General features: G+C 45.7%; 1 protein-coding gene across 1 annotated transcript in view; it reads right to left on the bottom strand.

The window, feature by feature from the left end:
- SGPL1 (sphingosine-1-phosphate lyase 1) overlaps positions 1–12,131 on the bottom strand; it is a 30,527-nt gene that overhangs the window by 6,600 nt on the left and 11,796 nt on the right. The window contains exons 4-9 of the mRNA XM_041490103.1: positions 11,177–11,324; positions 9,711–9,790; positions 8,310–8,438; positions 1,919–2,007; positions 1,144–1,249; positions 607–705 (exon numbers count right to left, since the gene is read on the bottom strand). Of these exons, the coding sequence (XP_041346037.1) occupies positions 607–705; positions 1,144–1,249; positions 1,919–2,007; positions 8,310–8,438; positions 9,711–9,790; positions 11,177–11,324 (651 nt within the window). The remainder of the gene's footprint in view (positions 1–606; positions 706–1,143; positions 1,250–1,918; positions 2,008–8,309; positions 8,439–9,710; positions 9,791–11,176; positions 11,325–12,131) is intronic.

The following is a 12,131-nucleotide window of genomic DNA, read 5'->3' as shown; positions in this document are numbered from 1 at the left end:
ACTCTCAACTTGTGCAGTACAGGAGATGTGGAAGGGCTGGCTGTTTGTGCAATGCCTTTTCCTGCCTTCTACACTCAAGAAAAAAAAGTGGCATTTTGGTTGGTTGCTGTGTTTACCAAAGCAATGTGACAACGTTGTCTGAAAGGAGTATCCACAATAAAATAAAAGGGTGTGAGCCAAATGAACAGAAGGTCAGAGGCCCTGGCTGGTCACATACAAAATAAATAACTGGAGCACAGAGAGGAAAGAAATCAAGAGGTGTGTTCAGAAAATAAGATCCTAGCCCTTTGACTCCTACTCCCTCCACACATTCCTCAGACTTCCACACCAATTTTGCTACAACCAGCAGGCCCTAAATCAAAGCCTTTTCACCAGGTGAGCCATTTGAGAGTTCTTTCCTTTCAGGTAGCAAAGAACAAGCACTTCTGGTTCATCTCACAGTCACCCATTCCCCCTCAGTCCCAAAGTGCATCCTACATACCCTGACAGTAATACCCTTCCAGCCAGTGGGATCCCCCCAGCAAATTCACTGCTCAGCATCCTGCAACCCCTCTACTCTTCTTGTGCTGGTTTTACTGCTACAACACACAGGTAGGGGTATCCTACCTCTGCCACCTCTTCAATGGGGTCCATAATTCCATGTGGGAACTGGGGAGCAGAACAGACCAGCATGGCTGTGTTCCTCGAGATAGCTCTCCTCATTGCCTGAAGATTTAAAGAGAGAAGATGCTCACATTCCATTTACCAAGTGCCATCCTGCCAAAAAAGATAGAGAGTGAGAACATGCAGAGTCTGGTCTTAAAAACCAAGGCATGAAAGAGTACAGAGAGGAAAGCAACGAGCTACAACCACTCATCCACTGGGAAATACCATAATATTTTTGTTCACCCTCCTCTGAAATCTGAGGCTGTTTACGAAATACATAAATTACCCGAGTCTAAATGAATCCCACAGGACACAGGGATAACATGCAGTTATTTCAAATACAACTTCATCTGTAATGACACTTACTTATGCTGCTTTTCATTTTTTCCACAAAGCATTCCTCCCTCTTTATCCACTGACTCGCTACCTGGACAGCAGATTTCTTGCCTAGTTGCTGTACAGTGTTAATTTCCTCACAGAGAGAGACTAAAGTGATACCTGAACATCCACTTCCATAGCCTTGGTCAGTGGTATTTGGATCAGCTTCATCCCAAAGTAGTGTGCTGCCTTGTCAAAGGCAGCGTGGGCACTCACCGGGACCAACCTGGAAAAGGAACAGGTCAAATGAATGTAACATTTGCTGTCCCCCACCTCCAGTGGCTGAACAGCCTCAATTAACCCTGTTTTCTGAGGCCTCACATCATTATCAGAGCCTTAAATGTTAGAGGGAAGAAAAGAAACACCAGTGTTTCGTTTCCTTTAACATTTTCCCCTTAAAGCAATTAACCAGAGAAATATTTTCCATGCACCATCTAGAAAAGAGACAGTACATTAGAGACAGCAAATCCTCTATTAGCAGTGTAATGATTAGCACAATTCCTCATTTGAGCTCCAACCAGCCCAACTCCAGCCTCAGAGTTTTCAGGCTAAGCCTTCTTTGATGTGAATAAATCAAACCCCTTGAATACTTCAAAGGGCCTGACAATCTGCTCGAGAGCAGAGCTGATCCAAGCAGGCTGTCTAGAGCAGCAGACAGGTATTGCCAAAATACAGCTGCCCCAGCAACATCTGTGCCCCCCAAGCTGCTTTAAAACTTCCTGTGCTTTTGAACTCTTCTTTCCACACAGGTTTCTCTCCTCCAGACAGAGATGGACGAGGAATAGGTGGCAATGCTATGAAATGAAGAATTATCGAGGTCCAGCACCATCTCAGCTCTAGGGGACAGTAAATCCCACAAGCCCCCAAAGGAAAAAGCTGTGGTGGCACCACTCACATTTCTGGCTGCTTGATGCCTCTCTCATAAGCCAGGTCTCTGTATGCCTTGCAGGCCATCAGGATGCTCTCAGTCCCCCCAGATGTCATCTGTCACCAGAAAAGAAGCAAACAAGGAAAACAACAATGGGTGTTACAAGAGGGAAAAGCAAAAAGGCGATGCAGGAACAGCATCTCTTGACTCTGCTTCAAAGGTGCACAGGACAACTAGGGTTTAAAGGGCAGCAGAAGCCACTGAACAGCACAAGGCAGCTTTCTGACACTCAGCTTGAAAATGCACATTTAAATGCTGAATCCTCTATTTAAATGGGATGTGGGAAAGGGAAAACAAACAAAAAGTATAGAATTCCAGAACCCAGCAGGAGGGGACTACTTTACACAGTCACCTCACAAAACTACTGGTACTTAAGCTCTTGATTACCTGGGGATTGTTTATCTGCATTACAGGTTAATTATGCCACGTACACGGAAACAACAAAGTTGACTCTGTTAAGTCAGCTGCAGTCCAGCAGGGTTTGTTAGGTCTGGAGCAGCGCCACACCGAGGCACAGTCAGCTCAGGGTTGGCACCACTCCTGCTACTAAACCTTCCCAGAACCTGGAATGCTGTAGGACTTGGAACTCTCCCACCTCCTCTCTGCTGAGACCAGCCTAGGTCTGCTCAGTACCAGAGCTTCTAAGCCCCCAGGGACACAAGGAATTTTACACCAGGAGGAATTTGTGCATTCCTCTCCCCAGCCATTCCAGTACCCACACCACCCACTAACGCTGCTGTCCCAGCCCTCTTCACCCTGACCACAGGAGGTGGAAGAGAGGGAGGCACACACAGGTTTACTACTGCATACTTGAACTGAAGAGCTGGTGCAAATACACAAATTAAACTCTTTAGAGGAAGGAATTCCTCAAGTGGAAGGTCTCTTGTAGGTCAGCTTCTATGAGTTCTGGCATGCAGGGGACACTGGGTACAATCTTCCCCAGTAAAATTTTAACTTGGGAAAATGTGAGGTTGGTTTTTTAAGCAGCCTGCAGGACTGACTTACTAGGTGAGCCATAACCTGAGGATATGGGGTAGCTGGGCAGTTATACAGAGATAAGTAGGAATCAAAACCTACTTATACTGCTTATGGGGGACTAATTTTGCTTCTCAGACCTCTTGAACCAACTGCAACTTCCCCTTTTAACCTCTTCCCCCTCTAAAATAAACACAAAAAGGAGCCAAGCACATTTCTATGCCTTATGACATTTGGGTTTTCCTTAGGTTTTTCCCTGCTGACATGGCTGCAAACCCTGAAAATGCCAAAACGTGTGACTGTGTGACAATGACTGAACATGAAGTACAGAGATAAGGAACAAAGTTCACAGCCTGCCAGGATTTGTTCCTAGCACAATCCAAGCCAGCAGCAGCTGCTGCCACAGGCAGTGTGGAAGCAACTGTCACACCACAGACAACTCCTGCTTTTTAGGGTAAGTTTAAAAGCAACAGCTGTCAGAGATAAAACCTAACAGAGCTTCTCACTGGATAAAGACATCGCTGCATTAATTGTGGAGCAAATGGAAGGCAGCAGGAACACAATGTTTTAAGGGTTTTATGGGCTGTGCCACTCACTTCTCAACGCCCTTCATGAATAAAGATCTGTCAGGTTGTGATTACCTTTGGGAAAAAAAAACCCAGCTGGTGACAGATTGCCTTCCTACTGGGTAGGAGAAGAGGAATGGGATTATTGCATACTTGTACCTATCCTTGCAACACTGCTTAGGATAATGATTGTGAAAACTTTGCTAAGAAGGACATGGGGATCTTGGGATTTGTGTTACTGAACACCAGGCCTGCTCCTCGTTGAGCAGCATTCCCTATGCTCACCTGGATAATCTGCTCTTGAAAAAGCAGCCTCTGTACAGTCTTATTCCCATTTCAATCCTAACACCAAAACACCAACGTCTTGCCTTCATATGTAACAAGCCTTTCCTCAAAGTCTGGCTTTATCCCCTGCATAGGAATGCTGAGGCACACACAGTTTTTGGTAGGTCAGAGCCAACACTTGTCAGCAGCCAGTCACATGCAGGGTAAGGAAGAGCATCACGGATGGATCTTCTCCCAGGCACCCAGACTGGCAGATGACCACACAGAAAGCTTGTTCAGACAGCTGAAAATCCACCCAAAAAGCTGAATTTCAGCCAGCTCAGCTTCCTAAATTGGCCTACAGTCAGCACTTCATGAGTACCCACCACAGAGAAGCACCCGAGTCTGGAACAGCACCTTTAGCCCAGCACAGCTCCACCAGCAAAATCCTCTTGGTCCACATGGATTATACCTGTGCATGGAGCCTGCTCCTTTACAGGAGGCTTTGTCAGCTTAGCCACTGACAGCAAACTCGTTCTGCTGTAGCCAGAGCCTGAATCACTGTCACAGGATCCAAGTTCCCCAGTGCCCGCGGTGCCGGCGCCCGGCCAAGGCGCGGTGATTCAGCACCCGCCCAGGGCTCACACACATTCTTCTCTCCACAGTTCTCAATGAACTCCACAGGCTTTTCCATGCCATGGGAAAAGGGGCTGGAAACAGGCATTGTTTAAGCAGCTCTGCAACCCTGCACTATCTTCAAAGGCCAGGCAAAGTGTGGGGGGAAAAGGAAAGTAAACAGACATTCTGTGTTCTTGATTTATTTGTTGTTTTGCGAATGGGAGGGGAGGAGAGAGCACAGGGAATAAATATCCCTCCTGCTTTCCAAACTCAGTATATCACTTCCATTGCTTCCTCCCTCCAAATCCCAGCGCTCTGGAACCTCAACATTACAACAGCAATAAGAGATACAGTCCCTATTCCAGGATTCCTTTGGCCAGGTCACTGTCAAACTGTCAGATATTAAAGAACCACTTCAGTGCGTGGTCTCTGAAGTTTTCCTTCCATTTTCACCTGAAGAAACATGTCCATTCAGACCCTGGAGACAAAGATGACCAAAAGTTTCACTGAGCTGAACCACCCCATGAATAATAATAATAAAATAAAAAGCAAACAACAATTTATTTCTGGAGTAACAGAGTAAAAAACCACACCACAATCCACTGCATGGTCATAATGCTGTGGCAGCCTCCCATGAAACTCCTGGAAACCTGCAGGTTGTAAATTCCACAACTTGTGTCTCTCAAGGTGACCTGCTCATCACTACAGATAAAATCTGACAGGTCTGCACAGTTTAAGCCCCCCTCAAGACATATCACTCACATCTCCCTACTTCAAATGTGCAGCCAAAGTTTGGAAGCCACAGAATTTGGGGAGAAGAGACAAAATGGGTTTCTACAGGAAGCTCAGGCTTGCATTTGGTGATTTTGCCTTCTCTCTCCTGTCCTCAGCTGTAGAATAAGTGGAAGAAGAATTCACTGAGAGATCCACATCAAATACTTACATGTCTCACACACACACAGAATTTTTCCCTACACTTCAAAGCTGCCCTTTCTTTTTAAAGTTCAAAAAGCTACTTAAAAAAAAATACTGCAGCTTGCATAAAAATGCTGATTTCTCCCCCCAAATTACAGGGGAAATCCACACAGCTAACACTGCAAAACAAAGCAGCTTGTGAACATGAACACATCAGACAAGAACATACTCTCCTCTTCTATGTGCTGAGCTTAATTAGTCCTTCAAATCATTGCAAGAATGTGATTAGAATCTTCCAGGCGCCCCAACTCACTGATTCCTGTCTCTTTGCTCTTGCATAACACAATTAAAGTAAGAACAATAGTAATAATTAGAGAGAAATAGGAAACATCCATCTACTGCTGAAAATTATTACTTTTAAAACTGCTTAAAAACTTGAAACATCTCTCAGAGCAATTTAAGACAAAGGCATGTTTGAACCCCCCCCCCAACCACCAGGGCACTGTTAGAGCTTTTATGCCCATGTCAACAAAAGGAGAATTACAGCCCATGTGGCTCAGCTAAAGCAACTCCTGTAAATAACACAAGCTGCCCGTCTGATTTAACATTCAGAAACGTAGAAAAGACAGGCTGCATTCTGGCATTTATGAAGCACACCAAAAACCTTCAAAGAGGAAGATCCCCAGAGATCCTGCTGAGGGAGATGTCCACATGACACAGGGCAGGACCACGCAGAGATCCCAGGCTGCTGACAACCTTGGGAACAGCACGGATGTGTCACTGGGCAGCTTCTCCCAGACTGAGCAGCAGTGTTACTGCCACACAGTGCTGTTCTGCAATGTGCTCTGGAAATCAAGCACAGAGGAAGTGAAACTGCCTCACTGAGAAGTCCAGGCAGAAAATTTTCGGTGCTTTCCACGCAGCACAGATGCAGACACCCTCTCCAGAAATACCAGTGAGTTCCATCTGCCTTCAGGACCACCACCAACACCAACAAATTGGCCAAGCAATCCCTGCTGCTTAAACCAGGTTAGTAAACCCAGTGGACAGGCACCTGGCACTATGACACTCTGCCTCTCAGAGGTGGCAGTGAGGAAGTTCAGGGGAGAAAAAAGCAGTTGTTCTAAATTTCAACATTGCAAAAGCTGAATCAAGTAAACCCAGAGGCTTTCTCAGTAGAATGAGCCAGCAGCTCCTCTTGAACAGATTAAAGACAACTCAGAGCATTGCACCTTCCCTGGTTTAGCATTAAAACCTCTCTGCTTTACAGTCTCACCACTCATAGAAGTATAACTGCAGCACTGAGCCACCAGCTGCAGCAGGGCCTTCCCAAAACAGAAAGCAAATAATCAGTTTGAAAAAAATCCTCTTTTTAATTGAGTTTGCAACTGTCCAAGCCTACAGAAATTATTCTGAAATGTTAATTCAATTCTGGGGAGAAGAAAAGAAAGTAAGAGAAGTCTTCGAGCCCAAGTACCTAAAAAGCATGTGACCTCCATATACCCACCCACATCTCTCCATCAGGGATCAGCAACTCTGGACACTTCAGTCAGGAAGAACAGTGGGAGGAAGACAAGAAGTCCACTGGAAACACTCATTCAGACATAGTAATTACCAGGGTGCAATTAATCTTCTGTTTCCAGCTGATCAACTATCCAGCCCTCCCCTTCTCCCTGTCTCTGGGGCTGTGTTCAAGCAGCTAGGACAGAATCCCACAGCAGGCTGTGCACTTCCTTTGCTGTGTGGGACTATCCTCAGGAGTGAGAGGAGGACAGAAGGAAAAGCAGGATTCCCCCAGAGTATATTCGTGCAGGTCTCACTTTGGCTGTGGCAGTTTTTTACCTGTTCTGACCTTTTCTTAGGCAATCCCACTTTTCCATTTCAGAGGGAGAGCACCCAAGGCCAAGGCTGACACCTTTACATCGTGTTTTACATAACAAAAGCCAAAGATCCCCTGTGCAGGCTTCAGCAAGCAAAGTCCCCCAAGCACCTATCAGGGGCACACAGCTCTCTGCCTGCTGTGCCAGGTGATGTCCCAACTGCTGACAGAAACCAGTCCCAACAGCTTCATGCCCAGCCCCAGGGATAATCTCAGCTCTGCAAGCCAGAAAGCAACTGAGGTGAGGTGAAATGGTTTTTATAAGCAAAGAGGCACGTTCCTCCTCTAAAGTTGAAGGTGGTACAAGGAATGCAGGCCTGAGAAGAAAAGTCAGGTCAGAGGGTGTCACCTCCTCCTCTCAAACGCAATCACATCTTGCACTCCCACACAGCCGAGCTCTTCTTCAGTCCCACTGGGAGTCTGATCCCAACTACACCTTCTACAAAGCTACTCCAGTTCTCAACCCCTTAACACAAGCAAGCCTCCAGCTGACAGGGAAAGCCCACTCAAGGCCAGTTCAGCTCGTAAGCTCTTGTGTCAACACCGCCTTCCAACACTGAAAGCACCAGCTTAAGAACACACATTTGGACTCTTGCTGGGAATTTTATCAAGACTGTACAACTGGTTTGCACAGGAAGGCCACATGAGCCTGGAAACACAGCTTTCCAGCTGGACAGCTGACAATCCATGCCTGCTTGTTGGTGAGTAGCCAGCCAGCCAGCTGGCCTTGCCCTCAAGCTCAGCAATCTGGCAGGCTCACAGATCTCCAGCTCAGAGAGTAAAACTGAGGGGAGCTTCTCAGAGTGACACTTCTCTGCTCACAGTTCCCCACTGACATCCAGCCAGGCTGCATTACACCAGTTCTCTTTTCCAACTGCCATCAAGCCTGTGTCACTTTAGAGTGGGAAAAAAAAAAGCTGAAGTAAATGGTCTTGCTTACAGAACTGTTTCTCTGAGTGGAACTGTCTCTCTCAAGAAGAGGAATTAAGCAACCTCTTAACACAGCTTAATTAACACAGCTGGCATGGAATACACCAGAATGAGCTTACCCTCATGCTCACCTGGAGAGCACAAGGTGCATTTGCACTTGTCAAAGTCAAAAATACCCAAAATGTTCAGGCAGCAAACACAGGCTACTTACAGCACCACAAGATTTGGGGCCCCCGTGGAAGAGCGTGCAGGCAATCCTCACTACTTCTGCTTCCATCTTCCTCAGACCAGGGAATATATCTGGATGGAGAGGATTACTCCAGGCAAACTCTTCATACACCTTCAGAAAACAGAAAGTTAGACATGCAGATGAGGCTTTAAGAACTCCCCATGTGCACTCTAGAAGCAAATTAGCTGCATTTTACCATAAGAATATTACAGGACTTAACTGCTCCTGAAAGTAAATGCCACAAGCTGGGAAGCTGAGGAGTAAAATAAAGAAAAAATAAATGTTTTTCTAAGGCATTCAGACCTCTGCAGTGGATTCTACAGCACAGCAGTATCTCTTGTTGTAAGGACAGGTCTAATAATTCTGCTGTTTTTAAAGAACACAAGATACATCCTGCTTTACACAAGTCAGGAAAAAAAAAGTGACTTAGCAGAACTTGTTCTCAAGTTTATTGTTAAGAGGGGGTTCTGAAGCAGGCAGTAAAGCACAAATGCCACCCACACCACAAGGAAAGTGGCTGTAGAAACCAGTATTTCTGCTCATTCCACAACTGTGGATTCAGAGGATACAAGGCTGGAACAGGCCAGCCCCAACCTCCTGCAGTCCAGATCAAAAAGCAACTGCAGGGAAGTTAAATAAAATACAGCAAAACAAACCAGTGAATAATCAGCACAAACAAAGGGAATGTTTCCACAAAGTGATCCAAGCTGAGGCCCCTCCAGAAAGGCTGCTCTGAGCTTTGTTTCTCCAAAAGCGGCAGAGAAAATGTCAACATGAGGAAGAAAACAGCAATAGCAACCACCAAACAGAGCCTGCTACAAAAACCGCTGCTACAAAAACTGTTCCCAGGAACAAGAGGGCCAGACTTCCCTTTCTAGCAAAAGAACTCTGGAAGGAGATGTACTTGAAAACAAACCTTTAGGTTGTTTAGGTTATTTTGCAGCCTTTTCAAAGGGAGGAATTCCTGAGCAGGTAAACAGACCTCACAAGAACACCACTGAAGCGTGCCAGTGCTCCATGGTCTAAGATTTGGACCACATAACCATGCCAGAAAACGTTTCCCAAAACTTCTCTTTTGCTCAAACCAAGAGGAGCTCAGCTTTGCTCAGTGATAGCTGTTCCAGTACCAGTCTCCAGTTCACTTGTAATTACTGATTACTTTCTCACTCACAACAGCACCTCATCTGATTAGATCCCAGTTATCTCTACGAGGTGTTTTCACAGGGACAGTTACCTGGCCGGAGTCACACTGCCCAAATTGCCACTAATTCCCCTTCCCAGATTTAAGTTTTAGATCTTCCCTATTTATTTGGGGATGCTGGAACAGCTCTGAGGGGTTTCTGGTCACCCTGAAGATGCAAAGTTGGCCTGCTTGCACATTACCTTCACCAGCAAGTGGGTGAGTTTCTCTTCACCACTGTACACAGTCCCAGAGACTTTCCCATCCTGCCAGCGTACATCTCCTGCAAAAGAGGGAAGAGCACACACTGCTCACAAACACAGTCATTCCCAGCCAGGGTGGAAAACCACAAGGAAAATCCCCTCAGTTCCATAGAGGACTCAGCTTTGAGATTTCCCCGAGTTTTGTGGCCCGCAGCCATTCCCAGCCAGGGTGGAAAAGCACATGGAAAATCCTCTCAGTTCCACAGAGGAGGACTCAGCTTTGAGATTTCCCCGAGTTTTGTGGCCCAGGGACAGCTGTGTGTGAAGCTGAGCCCCTGGCACCATGTGAACTTAGCAAACCGCAAGTAAATGGTGACTAAAGAGTCAGCACATAACCAACATGTAGCTGGAGCAAGCAGTTATATTAATAAATAATCCACTTAATCCCCAGCAGTCTCCCCAACTGCTGTTCAACCAACTGGACACTAAATTAAAGCCACTTTCAAAGAGCACCCACCACCACAGGAAGCTGGGAAGAGATGGAAAAGCCAAGTTTGTACTGCTAAAATCCACAGTGCTGGCACGTCAATTAAATTTCACCTAAACTGGTACTTCCAGACATCTTCCAGAGGGGTGGGGGACAAAAATAGGGGGGGAGGACAATTTTAGAAAAGAAAAAAGAACCCAGTAAAGGAAGAAAACAAAAATTAAACAGAAAACACAGACAGAAACAACATTAGCAATACACAGCAGTAGAAAAGAAGGAAGCTGTTCCAGGATACTGGATCATGAAATTGTGTGTTTCTGGATTTGGAGCAGATGCACTCTTGTAGCAGAAAATTCAAGGCATTTCTCAAATCTGGGATAGGAGCAGGGCAGTTGTATCTACTTCCCTGGACAGGGAGTCACCCGAATTGCTCATTAGGAGTAACAGGCACACAAATCAGGGGGAACATGTTTACATGAGAGAGGCAACTCAGATGAAGTGTCAGACACTGCTTGTGTGGACTCAAGCCAGGAGAACATCATCATCACTCTTCCTTAAAAGGCTTTTTCAAGGCACAAACCATTGTCTCTCTTAACTGAGGTCACAGTCTTGGAAATTCCCTAACAATCCTACTTGGAAATTGGATTGTATTTTCTGGGGCTTCACATTTCTGGTAAAAGTCAAACATCAAGGCAGCTGCTCAGAAATGCAATCCAAAAAGATAACTTCCTCCATATTTCTCCTCTCCTCAGCTCTCCCATCTCTCCAACAGCCTGAAATTCTTGTGGAAGGAACAGAATTTCAATGTAAATACCTGAACACAGCATTAGAACTCATGAATCTCAGTCATGTCAGAAGAGAAACAGACAAAAACTTGCAAGGGGACAAAATACTTAAACTGAAACCATCAGCAGGAGTCACTGGGACTCATTTAGGAGAGGAAGTGTCATGTGTGGTGTCTGCTGCAGTACAGACTCACCTTTTGAGCTGTACTCTTTCATCTTCTGCAGCACTTCAGGCTGGCTCATGCCTTGTTCTGGCAGTGCTTTGATATATTCCCTTTCATCTTTCAGGAAGGATAAACTGGAAGTGACATCATTCAAGGCTTCATCAATCTTCTTTTGAATCTAACAAGAAAGAAAAAAGTCTATCAAACTGTGGCACTGGTCAAATTCTAAATAGTTGTTGAATGTGTGCAGGACAGGACCTGCTGCCTGTACCTGTGGTGCTGATGGAGCAGACATGAACTGCTCCACTGGGAGCTTTGACCCCTTTCCTTAGTGCTTCAGAAAATAAAACTCAAGGAAAAAAACCTGCATTTTTACCCAGAAAACCTTTTCAAGTCACAGTTTTTAATTTGTAGAGGTCTTTAGGAGCATTGGTTTGTACTTTGCCTACTCTACCCCCACACACATGGTTTAGAAACTCGCAAAAACAGAAACACAACAAAGAAATCTCCACCACAGGCACAGTTCAGAGATTTCTTTCTTCACACCCTGCACTCAGGAAACCCCAGACTTCTCTCAACACATTCCAAAGTAAAGATCCTTCTTCCAGGCAACACAGGTGTTGGCATATTGACTTTTGCACATTGGAATGCCTCAAAGTCAAGGCCTCGTGTACCTGATAAGTTATCAGGGATCAACCCACCAAAGAACAGGAAGAGGACACAGACAGGACACAGCAGGAGTGCTCTGGCACAGGGGAGCAGGGTTAGCCCTGGGAAGGGAGGTCTGGACACAACAGGGATTATATCAAGTGTCCTTTTCTAACAGGCAGGCAAGAAACAAGCAGAGCAGAATTTGCTTGATCAAGGACTACTCAGGTTAGGAGGTGAAATGGGAGAAACTGGAGAACTCTTTCCATATCCACAGCAAAAGGAAAAAAAAATTCCTCTGCGCTACTCTTTGGATAAATTGCCTGGAAGAGATCTG

The sequence above is a fragment of the Pyrgilauda ruficollis genome, unplaced genomic scaffold (assembly GCF_017590135.1).
Source record: "Pyrgilauda ruficollis isolate IOZ18807 unplaced genomic scaffold, ASM1759013v1 scaffold98, whole genome shotgun sequence".
NCBI classification, from domain to species: Eukaryota; Metazoa; Chordata; class Aves; order Passeriformes; family Passeridae; genus Pyrgilauda; species Pyrgilauda ruficollis.
This window is presented reverse-complemented; position numbering and strand designations above follow the sequence as displayed.